This window comes from Gekko japonicus, unplaced genomic scaffold, assembly GCF_001447785.1.
Source record: "Gekko japonicus isolate JY-2015 unplaced genomic scaffold, Gekko_japonicus_V1.1 scaffold2256, whole genome shotgun sequence".
NCBI lineage: Eukaryota > Metazoa > Chordata > Lepidosauria > Squamata > Gekkonidae > Gekko > Gekko japonicus.
The window spans coordinates 154215-175130 of NW_015161471.1; the positions used below are offsets into that span (position 1 = coordinate 154215).

Here is a 20916-nt window from a genome sequence, read left to right on the forward strand (position 1 = left end):
GCCGGTTGGGACCCCCCCCCCCCCCCGCACAAAATTGTGGCCTTAGTTAGGATCGACTACAAATGTAGTCAAAATTGTAAACCGCTCTGTGATCCATTAGGGGTTATGAGCGGTATAGAAATCACATGTAGTAATAATAATAATAATCTTCCACCACTGCTGTTCTGTATAGAAAAGCCTTGTTACTGCCATATCCAAGTCTGGAGGGAGTGGTGTGGATATACTGCTTATGGTGCAGAGGGAGAGAAAGGGAGGTGCTGTATCTGTAACCTTGTACCCCAAAATAAAATTAGAGATGCAGCTGCCTATGAGGGATGCTGGAGAGGTTAGAAAGCCGACAGGAGATGAAAAGTCTCTGGTTCGGGTTGGCTCATCTCAGAGAGATGAGGAGGTACCTTTTGCTTTTCTACAGGGAGGTGGATTGAAATTGTCCACTGAGACCATGGCTAGTGACATGGACGAAGGATGCAGGCTTAACTTGTAAGGGAAATTACAGCTGTTTCTATACAAATGCTAGAAGTGTCCGAGGTAAAATCGGGGAGTTGGAGTGCTTGGTGTTGGAGGGAAAAATAGACATTGTGGGTATTTCAGAAACTTGGTGGGATGAGGAAAATCAGTGGGATACGGTGATTCCTGGTTATATATTATATCGGAAGGATGGGGGGGAAGGGTTGGAGGTGGGGTGGCTCTGTATGTCAGAGAGGGCATAAAGTCCAGAAATATTGAGAGGCTAAGAGAATTGGATTCGCTTCTTGAAGTTCTGTGGGTTGAAATAGGGGGGCCAAAAGGAAACTTAACACTGGGAGTTTGTTATCGCCCACCGGATCAAAAGATAGAGGAGGATTATAAAATGATGAATGAATTAAAGATAGCAGCTAGACAAAAACACTGTGTCGTAATAGGTGATTTAACTACCCACACGTTGATTGGGTCAATATGTGTTCTAGTCGAGAAAAAGAGATTGAGTTTCTAGACACTCTAAATTACTGTGCTATGGAGCAGATGGTCATGGAACCTACCAGGGGAGAGGCGATCCTTGATTTGGTCCTAAGTAACACTCAAGACCTGGTGAGAGATGTAAAAGTGATTGCACCACTTGGAAACAGTGATCATAATGTTGTTGAGTTCAACATTTGTACAAATAGGGAATTGGCCAAAAAGACTCACACAACCATTTTTAACTTTAAAAGGGGTAATTTCTCTGATATGAGGGGACACGTGGGGAGGAAACTGAAAGGAAAAGTAGAAAGGGTCAAAACAATTGGGGAAGCTTGGGATCTATTTAAAACTACGATCCTAGAAGCTCAAAAAATATATATTCCGCAGGTTAGGAAAGGCACAAACAGGTATAGGAAAAAGCCTGCATGGTTAACAAACAGAGTAATGGAGGCTGTAAAAAGTAAAAAGAATTCCTTTAAGCAGTGGAAAGCTAGTCACAGTGAGGCTGATAAAACGGAACACAGGCTATGGCAAATAAAATGCAAGTCTGAGGTCAGGCAGGCAAAAAGGGAATATGAGGAGCATATAGCAAAAAACGTAAAAACCAACAATAAAACTTTCTTCAAATACATTAGAAACAGGAAACCAGCCAGGGAGGCAGTGGGGCCCTTGGACGACCAAGGGGTAAAAGGAGTATTGAAGGATGATAGGGAAATGGCTGAGAAGCTAAATGCATTTTTTGCCTCCGTCTTCACTGTGGAAGATGAGAAGTGCTTGCCCACTCCAGAACCACTGATTTCAGGAGGGGTGTTGAAAGACCTGAGTCAGATTGAGGTGACGAGAGAGGAGGTCCTAAAACTGATAGACAACTTAAAAACTGAAAAATCACCAGGCCCAGATGGCATACATCCGAGAGTTCTGAAAGAACTCAAATGTGAACTTGTAGATCTCCTGACAAAGATATGTAATCTTTCCTTAAAATCTGCCTCCATTCCTGAGGATTGGAAGGTAGCTAATGTCACTCCCATCTTTAAAAAGGGTTCCAGAGGAGATCCGGGAAATTACAGGCCAGTCAGTCTGACGTCGATACCGGGTAAATTGGTGGAAACCATTATTAAGGAAAGAATTAGTAGGCACATAGATGAACAAAACCTATTGAGGCAGACTCAGCACGGTTTCTGTAAGGGAAGATCTTGTCTCACTAACCTGTTAGTGTTCTTTGAGGGGGTGAACAAACATGTGGACAAGGGGGATCCAATAGATATTATTTACCTTGACTTCCAGAAAGCTTTTGATAAAGTTCCTCATCAAAGGCTCCTAAGTAAGCTCAAAAATCATGGGATAGAAGGACAAGTCCTTTTATGGATCAAAAACTGGCTAGTTCATAGAAAACAGAGAGTGAGTGTAGGTGGGCAATTTTCTCAGTGGAGGGTGGTAAGCAGTGGGGTACCGCAGGGATCAGTACTTGGTCCACTGCTTTTTAACTTGTTCATTAATGATTTGGAGATGGGAGTAAGCAGTGAAGTGGCTAAATTTGCGGATGATACAAAGTTGTTCAGGGTGGTGAAAACCAGTGAGGATTGTGAGGCACTCCAAGGGGATCTGTCAAGGATGGGCGAGTGGGCGTCAACATGGCAAATGGGGTTCAATGTGGCCAAGTGCAAGGTGATGCACATTGGAGCCAAAAATCCTAAATATAAATACACATTGATGGGGTCTGAACTGGCAGAGACTGAGCAAGAGAGAGATCTTGGAGTTGTAGTGGATAACTCACTGAAAATGTCGAGACAGTGTGTGACTGCAATAAAGAAGGCCAATGCTATGCTGGGGATTATTAGGAAGGGTATTGAAAACAGATCAGCCAATATAATAATGCCCCTATATAAATCAATGGTGAGACCTCATTTGGAATACTGTGTGCAGTTCTGGGCACCACACCTTAAAAAGGATATTATAGCTTTGGAAAAAGTGCAGAAAAGGGCAACTCGAATGATAAAAGGGTTGGAACACTTTCCCTATGAGGAAAGGTTAAAGCGCTTAGGGCTCTTTAGCTTGGAGAAAAGACGACTGAGGGGTGACATGATCGAGGTTTATAAGATTATGCATGGGAAAGAGCAGGTAAAGAAAGAGGTACTTTTCTCCCTTTCTCACAATACAAGAACTCGTGGGCACTCCATGAAACTGCAGAGCGGTCGGGTTAGAACGGATAAAAGGAAGTACTTCTTCACCCAAAGAGTGATTAACACATGGAATTCACTGCCACAGGAAGTGGTGGGTGCTACAAGCATGGACGGCTTCAAAAGGGAATTAGATAAGCATATGGAGCAGAGGTCCATCAGTGGCTATTAGCCACAAGGTATAGCTAGGGGCTCTGGGGCAAGTGATGCTCTGTCTTCTTGGTGCTTGGGGGGGGGGTCAACAGTGGGAGGGCTTCTAATGTCCTGGCCCCACTGCTGGACCTCCTGATGGCACTGGTATTTCTGGCCACTGTGTGACACAGAGTGTTGGACTGGATGGGCCTTTGGCCTGATCCAACATTGGCGTCTCTTATGTTCTTATGTTCTTAAATGTAGGAGCAGGACCAGGGTACTTTAATCCATCAGGGATGGTGGAAACCATTATTAAGGAAAGAATTAGTAGGCACATAGATGAACAAAACCTATTGAGGCAGACTCAGCACGGTTTCTGTAAGGGAAGATCTTGTCTCACTAACCTGTTAGTGTTCTTTGAGGGGGTGAACAAACATGTGGACAAGGGGGATCCAATAGATATTGTTTACCTTGACTTCCAGAAAGCTTTTGATAAAGTTCCTCATCAAAGGCTCCTAAGTAAGCTCAAAAATCATGGGATAGAAGGACAAGTCCTTTTATGGATCAAAAACTGGCTAGTTCATAGAAAACAGAGAGTGAGTGTAGGTGGGCAATTTTCTCAGTGGAGGGTGGTAAGCAGTGGGGTACCGCAGGGATCAGTACTTGGTCCACTGCTTTTTAACTTGTTCATTAATGATTTGGAGATGGGAGTAAGCAGTGAAGTGGCTAAATTTGCGGATGATACGAAGTTGTTCAGGGTGGTGAAAACCAGTGAGGATTGTGAGGCACTCCAAAGGGATCTGTCAATTTTGGGCGAGTGGGCGTCAACATGGCAAATGGGGTTCAATGTGGCCAAGTGCAAGGTGATGCACATTGGAGCCAAAAATCCTAACTATAAATACACGTTGATGGGGTCTGAACTGGCAGAGACTGATCAAGAGAGAGATCTTGGAGTTGTAGTAGATAACTCACTGAAAATGTCGAGACAGTGTGTGACTGCAATAAAGAAGGCCAATGCTATGCTGGGGATTATTAGGAAGGGTATTGAAAACAGATCAGCCAATATCATAATGCCCCTATATAAATCAATGGTGCAACCTCATTTGGAATACTGTGTGCAGTTCTGGTCACCACACCTTAAAAAGGATATTATAGTTTTGGAAAAAGTGCAGAAAAGGGCAACTCAAATGATAAAAGGGTTGGAACACTTTCCTTATGAGGAAAGGTTAAAGCGCTTAGGGCTCTTTAGCTTGGAGAAACGACGACTTAGGGGTGACATGATTGAGGTTTATAAGATTATGCATGGGATAGAGCAGGTAGAGAAAGAGGTACTTTTCTCCCTTTCTCACAATACAAGAACTCGTGGGCACTCAAATTGCTGAGCGGTCGGGTTAGAACGGATAAAAAGAAGTACTTCTTCACCCAAAGAGTGATTAACACTTGGAATTCACTGCCACAGGAAGTGGTGGCGGCTACAAGCATGGACAGCTTCAAAAGGGAATTAGATAAGTATATGGAGCAGAGGTCCATCAGTGGCTATTAGCCACAAGGTATAGATAGGGACTCTGGGGCAAGTGATGCTCTGTCTTCTTGGTGCTTGGGGGGGGGGGTCAACAGTGGGAGGGCTTCTAATGTCCTGGCCCCCTGGTGGACCTCCTGATGGCACCTGATATTTTTGGCCACTGTGTGACAGAGTGTTGGACTGGATGGGCCTTTGGCCTGATCCAACATTGGCGTCTCTTATGTTCTTATGTTAAGATGCTAATGGAAGTCAGCAAGATCTTTTGTGGAGATGGGATAATGGGTAGGAGTGCCAGAGCCAAATTCTCCCCCATCAACTTCCTTCTAACAAATCTGCCATTAGACTTTGAGCAAGTTGCAGGACTGGATGATTAAGGCCAACTGATGCCCTAAACCCAGCACCGACAATGGTGCCCCTCAGCCCTTCCATTGCTTAACTGACAAGACTCAATAAATGCCAAAGAAAACTTAAATAAACACAACAATGCAGATTAAAGTCGAACATAAGGACAATTGCCAAGATTTCGACTAAAGTCGAGTGTGACAGTGAAAGAGTTAAGGGCATGATATCTACCAGGGAAAAACTCTGCGCTGCCCCCTTCCCTTGGCGCCCTAAGCATGTCCTTATTTTGCTTTAATTGTTAATCCAAGGCTGGCAAATTGGGTCAGCTTTCTGGACACACTCTTCCCTTCTAAAGAGTTCCCAGCTTTGGGTTTGAAAGTACCTGGAGATTTGGGGGTGGAGCTGAACTGCAGGCTGGAAGGTCGGTAGTTCAGCAGTTCAAGACCAGAATGCCTAGCAATTCGAAAGCAAGAAATTGCAAGTAGATAAACAGGTACCGCTTCGGTGGGAAGGTAAAACCGTTCCCTGCGCCTTGGCATTTAATCATGCCGGCCACATGTCCACGGAAACGTCTTCGGACAGTGCTGGCTCTTCGGCTTGGAAACGGAGATGCGCACCGTAACCCTAGAGTCGGATTCGACTGGCTTTCGAGCAAGGGAAACCTTTACCTTTTTACCTGGAGAGTCGAGGTTTAGAGAGGGGAGGAACCTCGGCAGGGTAAAATACCATATTGTTCCCCCTCCAAAGCAGCTGCCATTTTCTTCAGGGGAACTGATCTTGGTCGTCTGGAGATTAATTGTAATAGCAGATCTCCAGGTGCGACCTGGAGATTGGCAATCCTACCCTTCCAGCAGCGATGAAGAAAGGTGGTTTGACCCGCGCCCTCCTAGCCCGCTCGAGTCCCAGGTCAGGTTTTGCGGCACCACCCTCTGCCCGCCTCAAGTGCCGTGGCACTCCCACGCTTCTGCACGCTCTCTCCTCCCGGTGCGTGGGTGTATTCGTTTCTGTGGTCAAAGAACTACATTTCCCGGCGTGCAGTACGGTCGCTCGTGATCACGTGCTATTAGTCAGCTGAGTAGCTTCGGGAGCCGGTGTGGAGAAGGTAAGTGGCGGGTCGCGATCCCTTTACAGATTTGGCACAGGAGGAGGCTGATACACCCTGTACGCAGAAAGCTAGCGCTGTTATGCTGGCTCGTTTCTGTGTGCAAGGAGCCGAATCTATAAGTTCTCATCTCGGTCTAATGCAGACGGGGATGGGAGTGAAATTTGCCGAGCTGAAATGTGTGTCTTTGTAAGATTTTTCCGTAAACTCTGCTATCAGATTTGATTTTTTCAGGGCTTTTTGTGCGCGCGCGCAAGCAGTCGGTGTTTGGTGGCGGAGAAGATGTTCGCGCGAGGGCTGTGCGTTTGTTGCTTTGTGTGTTTGTTTTCAAAGTGGTTCCAAGGGTGGCTGTGATAGAAATCGTGGGAGTTGCTGCGGACCCAAGCGGAATCGACCAGAGAGGGCATTTTGGAAATGCTCCCCCCCCCCCCCCCCCCCCATGCCCTTTCCAGGTTTTCGACCAGACTGATTCCTACTCTTCCCCCATTCTGTTGACTGGATCCCACTGCTGTCGATGTTCCATCCCTTCTGAAGCATTCCTAAACTAGCCGATTTAGAGGATTTCCCCCCCCCATTTTGGTTAATAGAGCCCTATTTTTCTGTGTGCTTGAGAATCCCGAGTAGGCTAAAGACCGCAGCCTTGCCTGTGGGTGGCTCTATTGTGCAGGAGCCAGCCAAGCTTTACTATGAGAGGTAGCGACTGGGAGAACGATACAGCCATTATCCGTTGAGAATTTATGTTTGCAGCCACTCAAGTGTCTCTGAACTTCACCCTAGAGAGAGCCTGCTGAGTCGAGCAGGAAATTGCTGTGCGATGCAGCTGGCTGGTTTAGCAACCAATAAACAAGGGTGGCAGTGATTTGAGTGTCTTCCTCTTTGAGGATTCCTCTCTTCTGGGCTTCGGGGCAAATGGATTTACCAGTAAAGTCTCTGGTGGGCTGCTGCCATGGAGGGCCACTGGTACCTGGGAGTAAGCTGTATCTTTGTGATACTGGTGGGGCCACTTGACTGGGATGATTACAGGGGTAAAAATCCACACCCCTTTTGCCATATTTTAAAGAAGTGCAATTTATTAAGCCTGTTATGTATTGGACTGAAACATTCCAGGACTGTTCTACCAGAGAAGGGCAGAGTTTGGAGCCCAAGAACAATAGTCCACCAGGACTCTGGAAGTAACCAATCAAGAAGTAATGTTATGTAAATAGTCTATTGTTGGGAGTAGGGTGTGTTTGGGTATGGCAATTGCATGCTATTTAAACAGGGCTCTGGCTCTGGAGTTTAGTCTTGTTCTTGCTGAAATCATTAATAAAATAGAGCTGATCATTTGTGTCTGTTCATCTATGGAACTCACTATTTAACAAAGCCTTTGTTATCTCCCTGTCTCCAGCCCTCTGTCTGGAGGGCAGTCTACCTCTGATTATCAGGTGCGGGGGACAAAAAATAGAGAATGGCCATTACATTCATGCTCTGCTTGTGGTTTTTCCAGAGGCATCTAATTAGTTGCTGTCAGAGACAGGATGCCAGAGTAGATGGATCTATCCTGATCAAACCAGCCAGGTAGCTCTTATTTTCCTGATGCTGAGGTCTAAGAACTTTATAAAAGGAGGCCTGCTGTTAGTTAATGTTTCCTTTTTCTGCCAAAGGATCGCACTGCCAGCCTAGACTGCACAAGTGGGCAAGATATGCCTTACGGTCAATATGTGCCTCATTGGAGTCGTTTGGTGGCCTGCCCCTCCTCCCTGTTCTCATCATGTTCCTGCTGTGGGACATGGGGTGACATTTCTGCTGAGAGCTGGTATTCTGCCCCCCCCCCCAACATCTCAGTGTATCTCAGAAGAAGAACATGGTGAAAAGCTTTGAGGGTGTTAGCTTTCACCTGTTATCTGGGCCGAGGGGTGGTGTTCCACTGGGGGGTGGAAGCCCCTGGGTTGCAATGGAGAACTTTTATGTATGTGCCTAGAAAACAGCCAAGAGCCCCCCCCCCTCTCTCTCTCTCACACACACACACACCATGTTTAATAATCGTTGCCTGGCTGTGTTGAAGAACAGGCTGCATTTCTATATGCTTATAGTGCTGACTTTCTTCTTTTGGGTTCTTCTAGGAGCACTGCCCCCTGGGCCCCAAACTCAGTTGGGCAGCCTCATCTGACCCCAGCATGCCTGTCCGGGATGCCAAGCTCTTTTATCCTTCAGAGTAATGCTTTGGGTTTCTCTGGGCATGCAACTTGGAACAGGTTTGGTTTGGGTCTGAGTGTTGCTTTCCTGGTGAAGCCATGGCCCACGGCAACATGGGGATCAACAGCGAATATGGAGACTGGTCCTGGAGCGCAGATGCCGGTGAGCGGGCCAGGCTGCTGCAGAGCCCTTGCGTGGAGGTGGGACCCAGAAGTGCTGAGGAACAAGGGCCTGCAGCGACCTCGATCCTTGGGGCCATCTTCATTGTGGTGAATGCCGCCCTTGGGGCTGGGCTCCTCAACTTCCCGGCAGCTTTCAGCATGGCGGGCGGCGTGGTGGCAGGCATTGCCGTGCAGATGGTGAGAGAGGAGACGTGGTTTTGTACTAAGATAAGAGGGGTGATGGACTGCATGAAATGGGGAGTGAAGAGCCATGTAAGCTCTTTGGAGGAGGGGTGGGGTGAAGACAGGAGAGGACGTGGGGTTCACTGCCACCACCTGCCCCTTGACTTAGGGGGAGCACTGCTTCACATAGCTAGTGGCAGTGATCTCTATCATCTCTCTTGCATGTGGGAAAACTCCTGTGTTGTTCCAAACCAGTGTCCTCTCCAATGGCAGCAGACAAATTGTGTGCTAAAATACATATTTGCAACTATAGAATGCTCGGGAACCAACAACTGCTGGAGATGGAGGGACACATATCAAGTATGCATTCTGCACAAATCTGAGACTTCGATCCTGGCCTATTTTGGTTCCAGGTGAAATACTTGGGTTTTGGCATTCAAAGTCAAAAGTTTATTATGGTCATAAGACCAGCCACAATAGGTACAGATAAAAAGGACAATTTATAAATTTTAAAATGGATAAATACATAAAAAGTGAAAAATGTGTGTATGTATCAAAATAGTATTTCCCAGCAACTGACGTTTCCTTCATCAAGTGATTCCGCTTTCTGAGTGCTATTACCCAGAATTTTGCTACTGCATATGATATAGTTCTCTGACTATCTAATAGATATACCTGAAGGATTTCAGGACTAAAATCTATATAATACTGTAGTGGTTTAAATCTACAGAGTAACAGAATAATTAGTTGTAGCCTTTCTTCTTGATAAAATTCGCAGTGCAAAAGTATCTGTGTGATAGATTCAACCACTTTATTTGAATAGGGACAGCAATGCTGCTGCAAGGGCAGGTGGGAGAATCTCCCATACAAAACTGCAGAAGGAAATGCATCAAACTGTGCTCTAGAGAAGGACCATCTACATCTTTCATTTGTAATATCCGAACAATATGGGGATATAGTCAATACTTCCTCTAAGCTGTGGAGTCTTGTGAGCAAAAATTCTACTTTGTGAGCTACTAGCATTAAAATTGTGAGCAAGCAATTTGGCTACCGCATAAGTTAGTTTGCTCTGGAGCCATCCTTCCTGAGCAAAGACAAAAGTGTGTGAGCCGGAGGCTAAGAAACTGAGCTAGCTCACACTAACTCAGCTTAGAGGGAACACTGGATATAGTGTAGCTCAGTCCTTTTCTTAAGCTTTTATAGTTTAAAGGAAGTATTGCTTCATCATTTTGGGACTCTATATCAGTTAATCTTTGGGTGATTAAAGCTTGTGTGTTGTTGAGTCCCATATCAAACAAACCTGCTGGGTCCAAACCAATCAGCTTAATTTTATCAGCTATCTTTGAGCACCATGTTGGATAAGGATCAGAAGGGGATTAAGCCCTTTGGTTCAAGATGAATTTTTATCCAGTAATAGATGGCATCTTCCCAGATTTTTAATTCGACTCTGGGTAAACCAGCTTCCTGCTAAGAATGACATTAGGAGTACATCTGGGTGCATTAAATAGAGTTCTAAGAAATTTTGATTGGACTGTTTCTAGTATCTTAACATTAGCAGTTAGTCCCATTTGTGATCCATATAAGAGTTGAGCTAATGATTTTGATTGAAATAGTTTCAGGGCTGCAGGTATAAAACCCGCAACTTCTCTTCAGAAGAATCTAAAGATGGCATTTGTGCTCTTTTCTGCAGCGTTTGCTAATGCAATTGTATGGGCTTTGAAGTTAGTATTGAATGTAAAGATGATTTCTAAATATTGAAAATTTTTAACTTGTTCTACTGTGTTCCCATTTATTTCCCAGTTAGTTTTTTTAAAGTGTCTACTAAAATGTATAATTTTAGATTTTGAATAATTTTCTTTAAACAGTTTTATTGGGATATAATGAAAAAGTCAAACACATATCAAATTTACATTTGTTATATATCCTTTCCACCTCCCCCCCCCCTTCTTAGGCTTTCCACAGTGCTCCAATCTCCAGCCCATGTCTTAAATTCTATTATTTACTCTTTCCACCTTCATTTCACATCTATAGGTAACTTCTTTTTCAACTTTTGTTCTTATACGTTATATATTTATCTCTATTCTATTAACTTTTATATTTCAATAGTTATCAAAGCAAAGCAAATTGTCCTTCACATCCCAGTATTTCTCTAAATAGTCTTTCAGATCTTTCCAATCTGCAAAAATATTTCCGGTTCTTTCTTAAAAGTACACTTCACTATTTTTTCCATTTCTGCATGTATTTCAGTCCAAAACATTTTTGCTTTATCACAAGTCCACCACATATGATAAAACGAGCCCTCTGCATTTTTACATTTCCAACATTTGTTTGACATATTACTATTCATATTTGCAAAAATTTTTGGAGTCATATACCATCTATACATCATCTTATAGCAATTTTCCTTCAGATTATTACACGTTGAAATTTTCATTGCATTATTCCATAAAAATTCCCAAGATGACATAGATATTTCTTTATTCATATTAACCGCCCATTTTATCATTTGCTCTTTTACTGTCTCATCCTTAGTATACCATTTTAACAATATCTTATACAGTTTAGAAATCTGCTTTTTACCTCCCTCAAACCATACCTTTTCAATGTCATTATTTTGTTTTCTAAATCCAAAAGCTTTTTTATCTTTCTTAAACAAATCATAAATCTGTCTATATTGTAACCAACCATATTTAAACGCCAAATCTTCTTCCATTTTCATTTCAAACATCTTTCCAATAGGTTTCAACATGTCTTTATATTGTATCCACTCTTCTCCTCTATGTATCGAAAATGGCTTTAACACCTCTGCCGGCACAATCCAAAGCGGTCTCTCATCCGAGAAAAACCTTTTATATTTAGTCCACGTGTCAAATAATGTTCATCTAATGTAGTGATGTTTTAAAAAACCATCTATTTTCATTTTCTCATACCATAAATAGGCATGCCAGCCAAATTTACAATCGTGTCCTTCTAGTGCCAACAATTTCTTATTTTCTAATGTAACCCACTGTTGCAGCCAAGCTAAACATACTGCATCATGATACAGTCTAAAATTCAGTAACTGAAATCCACCTCTCTCTTTTGCATCACATAAAATCTTCATTTTAATCCATGGTTTCTTCCCAGCCCATACAAACTTTGAGATTTCTCTCTGCCAAGTGTTAAAAATCTTAACTTCTCTCACTATTGGGATTGTCTGGAACAAAAACATCAATCGTGGTAAAACATTTTAACCACTGAAATTCTTCCCAAAAGTGACAAGTTCAATGTATTCCACTTTTTAATGTCTTGTATTTTAGGCCAAAGCTTGTCATAATTATTTTTGTAAAGGTCTATATTTTTCATTGTCAAGTCAATACCTAAGTATTTAGTCTTTTTCACTACCTCACATTGTGTCAGTTTCTGTAATTCCTCTTGTTTTTCTCCAGTCATATTTTTACACATCACCTTGGACTTATCCTTGTTAACGTAAAAACCTACCAAATCTCCAAATTCCTTTATCTTATCCATAAGCAGTGGTAGATTTCGTACAGGGTCTTCCACCATAAACATTACATCATCTGCAAAGGCTCTGTACTTAAAAGAAAAACCCTTGATGTTTAGGCCTTTTATTTCTTTATCTTCCCTGTTTCAGGTACTGGATGAATAATTAATTGTCAAAAGCTCTGTATCACATTGATCATTAATTTTTTTTTATGGCACACTTTAGACCAATTTTTGTTTGTGACAGTAGAACTGCATCATCTGCATACATGAGAATTGGTACCTTTCTTCCTGCAAGACTCGGGGCATGGATATCTATCTTATGTGTACATTGAATCAACGTGTTTATATAGATATTAGATAAGAAGGGTGCTAATAAGCAGCCTTGTCTAATGCCCTTCTGAACTGAGATTTTCTTGGATAGTTTACCATCTTGGTATTTAGATTTCGGTTTAGCTGGAATACTTTTAAGCTCTCTTTAAGTTCAGTCTTGGCTTGCACACACTCCTGATCAAACCACTTCTTATTCAGTGGTGTTTGCCTGTCTTTGAAGCTACCAACATATATTTTTAATATAGCGTATCATATATTTTTAATGTAGCATTTCCATTTTCTATAGACATCAGTGTATGGGAAATGGATTTTGCTTCTTCAGTCTGAGTCCAAATGCAGAATTTCTCACTAATTTTAATATTCCATTTATTTTTAACCCTCCCTGTCTGGTCTATCACGTCTAGCCCAATCCTGTCCCTATTCTTAGGGGGCCTTGGTGTTACTTTCCAGCTAACACTGAGGGCTAAATGATCACTATCTGGTCTCACATCAACCTTGAATTTAATATTACTATTGTAAAGGTTCAAGGAGGTCATTATGTAATCAATTGTTGAGGTAAATTGGCCGGAATAGTGGAGGTGATGGTATTCCAGCTGAGCTATTCAAAGTCTTAGAAGATGATGCTGTTAAAGTGCTGCACTCCATTTGCCAGCAAATTTGGAAAACGCAACAGTGGCCACAGGATTGGAAAAGGTCAGTATACATTCCAATCCCAAAGAAGGGCAATGCCAAGGAATGTTCAAACTATCGCACAATTGCACTCATATCACACACTAGCAAGGTCATGCTCAAGATCCTACAAGCTAGGCTTCAACAGTACATGGATAGAGAACTGCCAGAAGTACAAGCTGGGTTTCGAAGAGGTAGAGGAACGAGAGATCATATTGCCAACATTCGCTGGATTATGGAGAAAGCAAGAGAGTACCAGAAAAACATCTACTTCTGCTTCATTGACTATGCTAAAGCCTTTGACTGTGTGGATCACAACAAACTATGGCAGGTCCTTAAAGAGATGGGAGTACCAGACCACCTCACATGTCTCTTGAGAAACCTGTATAAGGGCCAAGAAGCAACAGTTAGAACCGGATATGGAACAACTGATTGGTTTAGCATAGGAAAAGGAGTACGACAAGGATGTATACTGTCACCTTGCTTATTTAATATATATGCAGAGTACATCATGCGAAATGCTGGCCTGGATGAATCACAAGCGGGAATTAAGATTGCTGGGGAAAAGATCAACAACCTCAGATATGCAGATGATACCACTCTAATGGCTGAAAGTGAAAAGGATCTAAAGAGCCTCTTGCTCAGAGTAAAAGAGGAGAGCGCAAAAGTGGGCTTGAAGCTCAACATCAAAAAAACTAAGATCATGGCATCCGGCCCCATCACTCCTTGGCAAATAGAAGGGGAAGCTGTGGAAGTAGTGACAGACTTCACGTTCCTGGGATCCCAGATCACCGCAGACTGTGACTGCAGCCATGAAATTAAAAGACGCCTGCTCCTTGGGAGGAAAGCGATGGCGAACCTAAACAGCATGATAAAAAGTAGAGACATCACCCTGCCAACAAAAGTCCGCATGGTCAAAGCAATGGTATTCCCAGTAGTCATGTATGGCTGCGAGAGTTGGACTATAAGGAAGGCCGAGCGCCGAAGAATAGATTCTTTTGAACTATGGTGCTGGAGAAGACTCTTGAGAGTCCCTTGGACTGCAAGAAGAACAAATCAGTCAATCCTCAAAGAAATCAACCCTGACTGTTCCCTGGAAGGCCAGATAATGAAACTGAAGCTCAAATACTTTGGCCACCAAATGAGAAGGGAGCACTCACTGGAGAAGACCCTGATGCTTGGAAAGATTGAAGGTCAAAGAAGACGGGGACGGCAAAGGATGAGATGGTTAGACAGTGTCAGGTGAAGAGACAGCAGAGAATGGCCAGAGAAGCCATGACATTATCAGCCCTACAGAGCAAAAACAGGTCAGAGAAGTTCTGCTTTCCATCAGCAGCAGAGCTGTCCAGCTGAGCCGCCTGCTTGGGCAGTCCTCACATGCAACTGGGTCTGGCCAACCTAACGTCACATGACTGTGAAGGGTGGTTAACTTAGGATGCATAGCTGTCTTCAATAAAATTTTGTTACATTTAAAGGATCCTTTCCTGGGACTCGCCATCTGTTCACTTCTGGATACAAAGTTCACAGGCCCAGAGCCCTGCCTTAGGGTAACTCGAGGATCTGATCAACCCTGAAGAACAAGGTCAAGGGGCCACAGATAAAGTTTTGTACATGAAAGTATGCATAGGATTGTACCTTGGAAGCAGTTACTTCTTTACATAATGATTAATCATCACATTGTGTACTTCATCCTCACATACCTTAACTGTGGCCATTTCAATCTCCCTCCCCATAGTTTGTATTTAATCTCCCTATCTCTGATCCAAGCCCGTAGTTACCACGGGGCCCAGCCCCCACAGTTTTTACGGGCCCCTCTCCATTCCTCGGCTCCCCCTCCCTTCCCCCCATCGCTGCCCTCAGTCCAACAGCCAGCAAGAAGAGGGCAGCAGCGCACCTGTGCATGAGGAGGGGCCCTGTCCAAGCCCTGTAGCTGCCGCGTGTGCCATGTAGCCAGGGCTTCCAAGTGCCCCCGCTCGGAGATAGACTGGGGCTGCTGCTGAAGCCGCCATGCCGTGCCTGCCTGCTTGCCCAGGTCCGGAGGAGCCTGGCTCACTCCCCCTTCCCTTCCCTTCCCTCCCCTCCCCGCTTTTGCTCACTTGCAATGGAGGGAGCCAGCCTGGGCACAGCTTGGCAGCCCGGGGCACCCAGGGACAGTGGGTAGGCAGGAGGCGAGCGGCCGGGGAGCCTGCAGGCACGCCAAAGGAGCAGCCAGCCAGCTGGCAAGCCCCGCGCTGGATGCGGTGGCAGAAGCAACGCTATCACCTAGGCTGGAGTGAGCCCAGCGAGGAGCCCAGAGCCATCCTGTCCCACTCTCTCTCGCCGTCCTGCTTCGTCGTGATCGCCGATGGACCTTGCGAAGGAGGCGTCTTCTCTGCCCCATCGCCGGAGCCGTTCTGCTTCTCCGCCACCCCGCATGGCTGCCGACCCCTGCCTCGGTGGATACCGTGATGCCCTGGGCTGTAACCCCTCCGGCCCCCTCCCCAAAAACTCCTTAGCTACAGGGCTGCTTCGATCTATATGCAAAATATTTTATAAAGAAAGCTGGATTAGATTCATATAAACGCGGAGTAAAAATTGGTGGAAGGAACATTAACAATATGAGATATGCAGATGACATCACACTGGCAGAAAATACCTTGGCTCAATCCTCAACCAAAAGGGAGACTGCAACCTAGAAATTAGAAAGAGATGGAGACTGGGAAGGGCAGCCATGAAGGAGCTAGAAAAGATCCTTAAGGGTCGGGATGTGTCGCTGGTGACCAAGATCAAGTCAATTCATGCCATAGTATTCCTCACTACTGTGTTCGGGTGTGAAAGTTGGACAATGAAGAAAGCTGGCAGGAAGAAAGTTGATTCATTTAAAAATATGGTGCTGTAGGAGAATTTTACAGATACCGTGGATCACTAAAAAGACAAATAAGGGGGTTCTAGATCATATCAAGTCTGAATTCAATAATGAAATAAGAAAACAATAATACCAGGAAGAGTTGAAGGCAGCAGGAAGAACCAACATGAGATAGATTGATTGACTCTGTAATGGAAGCCACAGCCCTCAGTTTGCAAGACCTGAGCAAGTCTGATAATGACAGGATGTCTTGGAGAACATTAATCCATAGGGTCGGCATAAGTTGGAAGCAACGTGATTAAACTTAACACACACCCCCAAAGAAATCGACCACTTTTGGTAGCTTAATTATTTTTGGTGTTTTTTATAATACCCCTCTCATTTTCTGGGACACAACTGCAAGAGTATTGGAAACTGAACAAAGTCAGGGACTGAAGAACAAGGAATCAAAGGCATACCCTACAACAGCTGAAAACCCTACCCAGCTCTCTGAGCCCTCAGCAGACACTTCTAACACATTTCTATGCTTCTTTTTCAACCATATGGGCAAGAACCTTGGTTTTTTCACATGAAAGTTGAGAATCTTAACACTGACATTGACAGCAAAAACAAGGCACTGCCATTATTTGTTATTTAACAACTAACTGCCCTCTGTAATAAAGCCATCTACAGTAGGTTGCAGTTTTCCTCACTGGACAGTCTATTCAGATACTGCAACAGTGGGTTCAAGTTTTTTTTTTTTTTTTTTTAAATCTTAGCCACTGTGTCTCAGAATGAAGTCATCTCAACAATTTAAACTTCTCGGGAGTGGGAGAAGTTTGCATGCATGTATGCGACTGAACAACAAATGCATGTTCTTCAAGAAATTAATGAAATGACTTCCAAAGAAGACTGCATGAGTAAGCCTTTATGAAATGAACTTTTTATGAGAAAGAACAAGAAGTGTAACAGTATGCTTGGAGGGAGGAATGGAGAAGGGGAATTGGACCAACATAATACATTTTTTAAAAAAGAAAACAAAACCACAAACAGGATACAGACATATTAAAAAAGCAACACTGACCTAACAGTGGAATGTGAACTATATTTGACCTAAACCACGTCACATCCACTACTCTTCCCCACAGTGAAATGTTGGTAGCTCTTAAAGAAGCAAAATAGACACACAGCGGTCATCTAATCATGTTTTTATTTTCCACAAAGCATGCTGTTTTGATTGTACAAGACTGTCTCGTTCAAGCCGCTTCTCCTGCATTATGGGGGGCAAAGCCTGAAGGGTGGGGGGGGGGGGCAATGCCTCCTACAGAATGCTGTGACATTTTATAAATATCTAACATAATCCATACCACAAAGGTTCAAAGACTAGAAGAATAGAAACAGACAGTTCTCCACCTGTTGCTTTGATTTGCTGTGGAGCATTGAACAATACTAGGTAAATAAGTTGTAAGTAGCTGGAAGATAGAACTCAGACTTCAGCAATATTCATAACTAAAACAGTAACATTCCCCAGTTGCAAAACGTGGGTGCATATGCAGACAATTACAACTCATATTTGCTAGCTGGTAAATATCTATTTGGCTTAAGGATATACCTGTTCCTGTGTAGTGTAAGTTTTCAGATTTCTACATCAAGACTCTGACTAAAACATAAATCTAACCTTTTGGTTATTTGGTACTCATTATGGCCAATTTTCCCCCTCATGGATCACTGCCTTGTCGTGGCGAGGGGGCTTGTGCAGTTCAATGAAGCTGTGGGCTATGCCGTGAAGGGCCACCCAAGACGGACAGGCCACAGCAGAGAACTCAGACCAAGCGTGATCCACCTGGAGAAGGAAATGGCAACCCACTCCAGTATTTTTGCCAAGAAAACCCCATGGACAGTATCAAAAGGCTAAAAGATATGACGCCGGAAGATGAGCCCCTCAGGTCGGAAGGTGTCCAATATGCTACTGAGGAAGAGCAGAGGACAAGTACAAGTAACCCCAGAAAGAGTGAAGCGGCTGGGCCAAAGCCGAAAGGACGCTCAGTTGTGGATGTGTCTGATGGTGAAAGGAAAGTCCAATGCTGCAAAGAACAATACTACATAGGAACCTGGAATGTAAGATCTATGAATCAAGGTAAGCTTGACGTGGTCAAAAATGAGATGGCAAGACTGAACATCGATATCCTAGGAATCAGTGAACTAAAGTGGACAGGAATGGGCGAATTTAACTCAGAAGACCATTATATCTACTACTGTGGCCAGGAATCTCGTAGAAAAAATGGTGTGGCCTTTATAGTCAACAAGAGAGTGCAAAAGGCAGTACTGGGATACAATCTCAAAAATGACAGAATGATTTCTGTCCGATTCCAAGGCAAACCATTCAACATCACAGTAATTCAAGTGTATGCCCCAACCACTGATGCAGAAGAGGCTGAAGTGGACCGGTTCTATGAAGACCTACAACACCTCCTAGAACTAACACCAAAAAATGATGTCCTCATCATCATAGGGGACTGGAATGCTAAAGTAGGAAGTCAAAAGGTAACTGGAATAACAGACAAGTTTGGCCTTGGAAAGCAAAATGAAGCAGGGCAAAGGTTAACAGAGTTTTGTCAAGAGAACACACTGGTCATAGCGAACACCCTTTTCCAACAACCTAAGAGGCGACTCTACACATGGACATCACCAGATGGGCAACACCGAAATCAGATTGACTATATAATTTGCAGTCAAAGATGGAGAAGCTCTATCCAGTCAGTAAAAACAAGACCTGGAGCTGACTGTGGTTCAGATCATGAGCTACTCATTGCAAAATTCAGACTTAAACTGAAGAAAATCGGGAAAACCATGAGGCCATTCAGGTTTGACCTAGATCACATCCCTGATGAATATACAGTAGAGGTGAAGAATAGATTCAAGGGTCTGGATTTGATAGATAGAGTGCCTGAAGAACTATGGACAGAGGTTCGTGACATCGTACAGGAGGCAGCAATCACCACCATCCCAAAGAAAAAGAAATGTAAGAAAGCAAAGTGGCTTTCTGATGAGGCTTTACAAATAGCAGAGGAAAGAAGGAAAGCGAAAGGCAAAGGCGAAAAGGAAAGATTTACCCAACTGAACGCAGATTTCCAGAGAACAGCAAGGAGAGATAAGGAGGCCTTCCTGAATGAACAGTGCAAAGTAATAGAAGAAAACAATAGAATGGGAAGGACTAGAGATCTCTTCAAGAAAATTGGAGAAATCAAGGGAGCGTTCCATGCAAAGCTGGCCATGATAAAGGACAAAAACGGTAGGGACCTAACAGAAGCAGAAGAGATTAGGAAAAGATGGCAAGAATACACAGAAGAACTATACAAGAAAGACCTCGATGTCCTTGACAACCACGACGGTATAATCACTGACCTCGAGCCAGACATCCTGGAATGTGAAGTTAAATGGGCCTTAGAAAGCATTGCTAACAACAAAGCTAGTGGAGGTGATGGTATTCCAGCTGAGCTATTCAAAGTCTTAAAAGATGATGCTGTTAAAGTGCTGCACTCCATTTGCCAGCAAATTTGGAAAACGCAACAGTGGCCACAGGATTGGAAAAGGTCAGTATACATTCCAATCCCAAAGAAGGGCAACGCCAAGGAATGTTCAAACTATCGCACAATTGCACTCATATCACACGCTAGCAAGGTCATGCTCAAGATCCTACAAGCTAGGCTTCAACAGTACGTGGATAGAGAACTACCAGAAGTACAAGCTGGGTTTCGAAGAGGTAGAGGAACTAGAGATCAAATTGCCAACATTCGCTGGATTATGGAGAAAGCAAGAGAGTACCAGAAAAATATCTACTTCTGCTTCATTGACTATGCTAAAGCCTTTGACTGTGTGGATCACAACAAACTATGGCAGGTCCTTAAAGAGATGGGAGTACCAGACCACCTCACATGTCTCTTGAGAAACCTGTATAAGGGCCAAGAAGCGACAGTTAGAACCGGATATGGAACAACTGATTGGTTCAGCATAGGAAAAGGAGTACGACAAGGATGTATATTGTCACCTTGCTTATTTAATATATATGCAGAGTACATCATGCGAAATGCTGGCCTGGATGAATCACAAGTGGGAATTAAGATTGCTGGGGGAAAGATCAACAACCTCAGATATGCAGACGATACCACTCTAATGGCAGAAAGTGAAGAGGACTTAAAGAGCTTCTTGCTCTGGGTAAAAGAGGAGAGCGCAAAAGTGGGCTTGAAGCTCAACATCAAAAAAACTAAGATCATGGCATCTGCCCCCATCACTCCTTGGCAAATAGAAGGGGAAGTCGTGGAAGTAGTGACAGACTTCACGTTCCTGGGATCCCAGATCACCGCAGACTGTGACTGCAGCCATGAAATTAAAAGACGCCTGCTCCTTGGGAGGAAAGCGATGGCGAACCTAAACAGCATGATAAAAAGTAGAGACATCACCCTGCCAACAAAAGTCCGCATGGTCAAAGCAATGGTATTCCCAGTAGTCATGTATGGCTGCGAGAATTGGACTATAAGGAAGGCCGAGCGCCGAAGAATAGATTCTTTTGAACTATGGTGCTGGAGAAGACTCTTGAGAGTCCCTTGGACTGCCAGGAGATCAAATCAGTCAATCCTAAAAGAAATCAACCCTGACTGTTCCCTGGAAGGCCAGATAATGAAACTGAAGCTCAAATACTTTGGCCACCAAATGAGAAGGGAGCACTCACTGGAGAAGACCCTGATGCTGGGAAAGACTGAAGGTCAAAGAAGACGGGGACGGCAAAGGATGAGATGGTTAGACAGTGTCATAGATGCAACGAACATGAAATTGAGCAAACTTCAGAGGACAGCGGAAGACAGGAGGGCCTGGCG

The 20916-nt window shown here is 43.9% G+C and overlaps 1 protein-coding gene across 1 annotated transcript in view; it reads left to right on the forward strand.

Moving 5' to 3' along the window:
- The first annotated feature begins 6187 nt into the window (after positions 1-6187).
- The window catches only part of SLC38A7 (solute carrier family 38 member 7), a 40443-nt gene continuing 25714 nt past the window's right edge, over positions 6188-20916 (forward strand). Inside the window, exons 1-2 of the mRNA XM_015429134.1 lie at positions 6188-6214; positions 8317-8748. Of these exons, the coding sequence (XP_015284620.1) occupies positions 8488-8748 (261 nt within the window). The 5' untranslated portion in view covers positions 6188-6214; positions 8317-8487. The remainder of the gene's footprint in view (positions 6215-8316; positions 8749-20916) is intronic.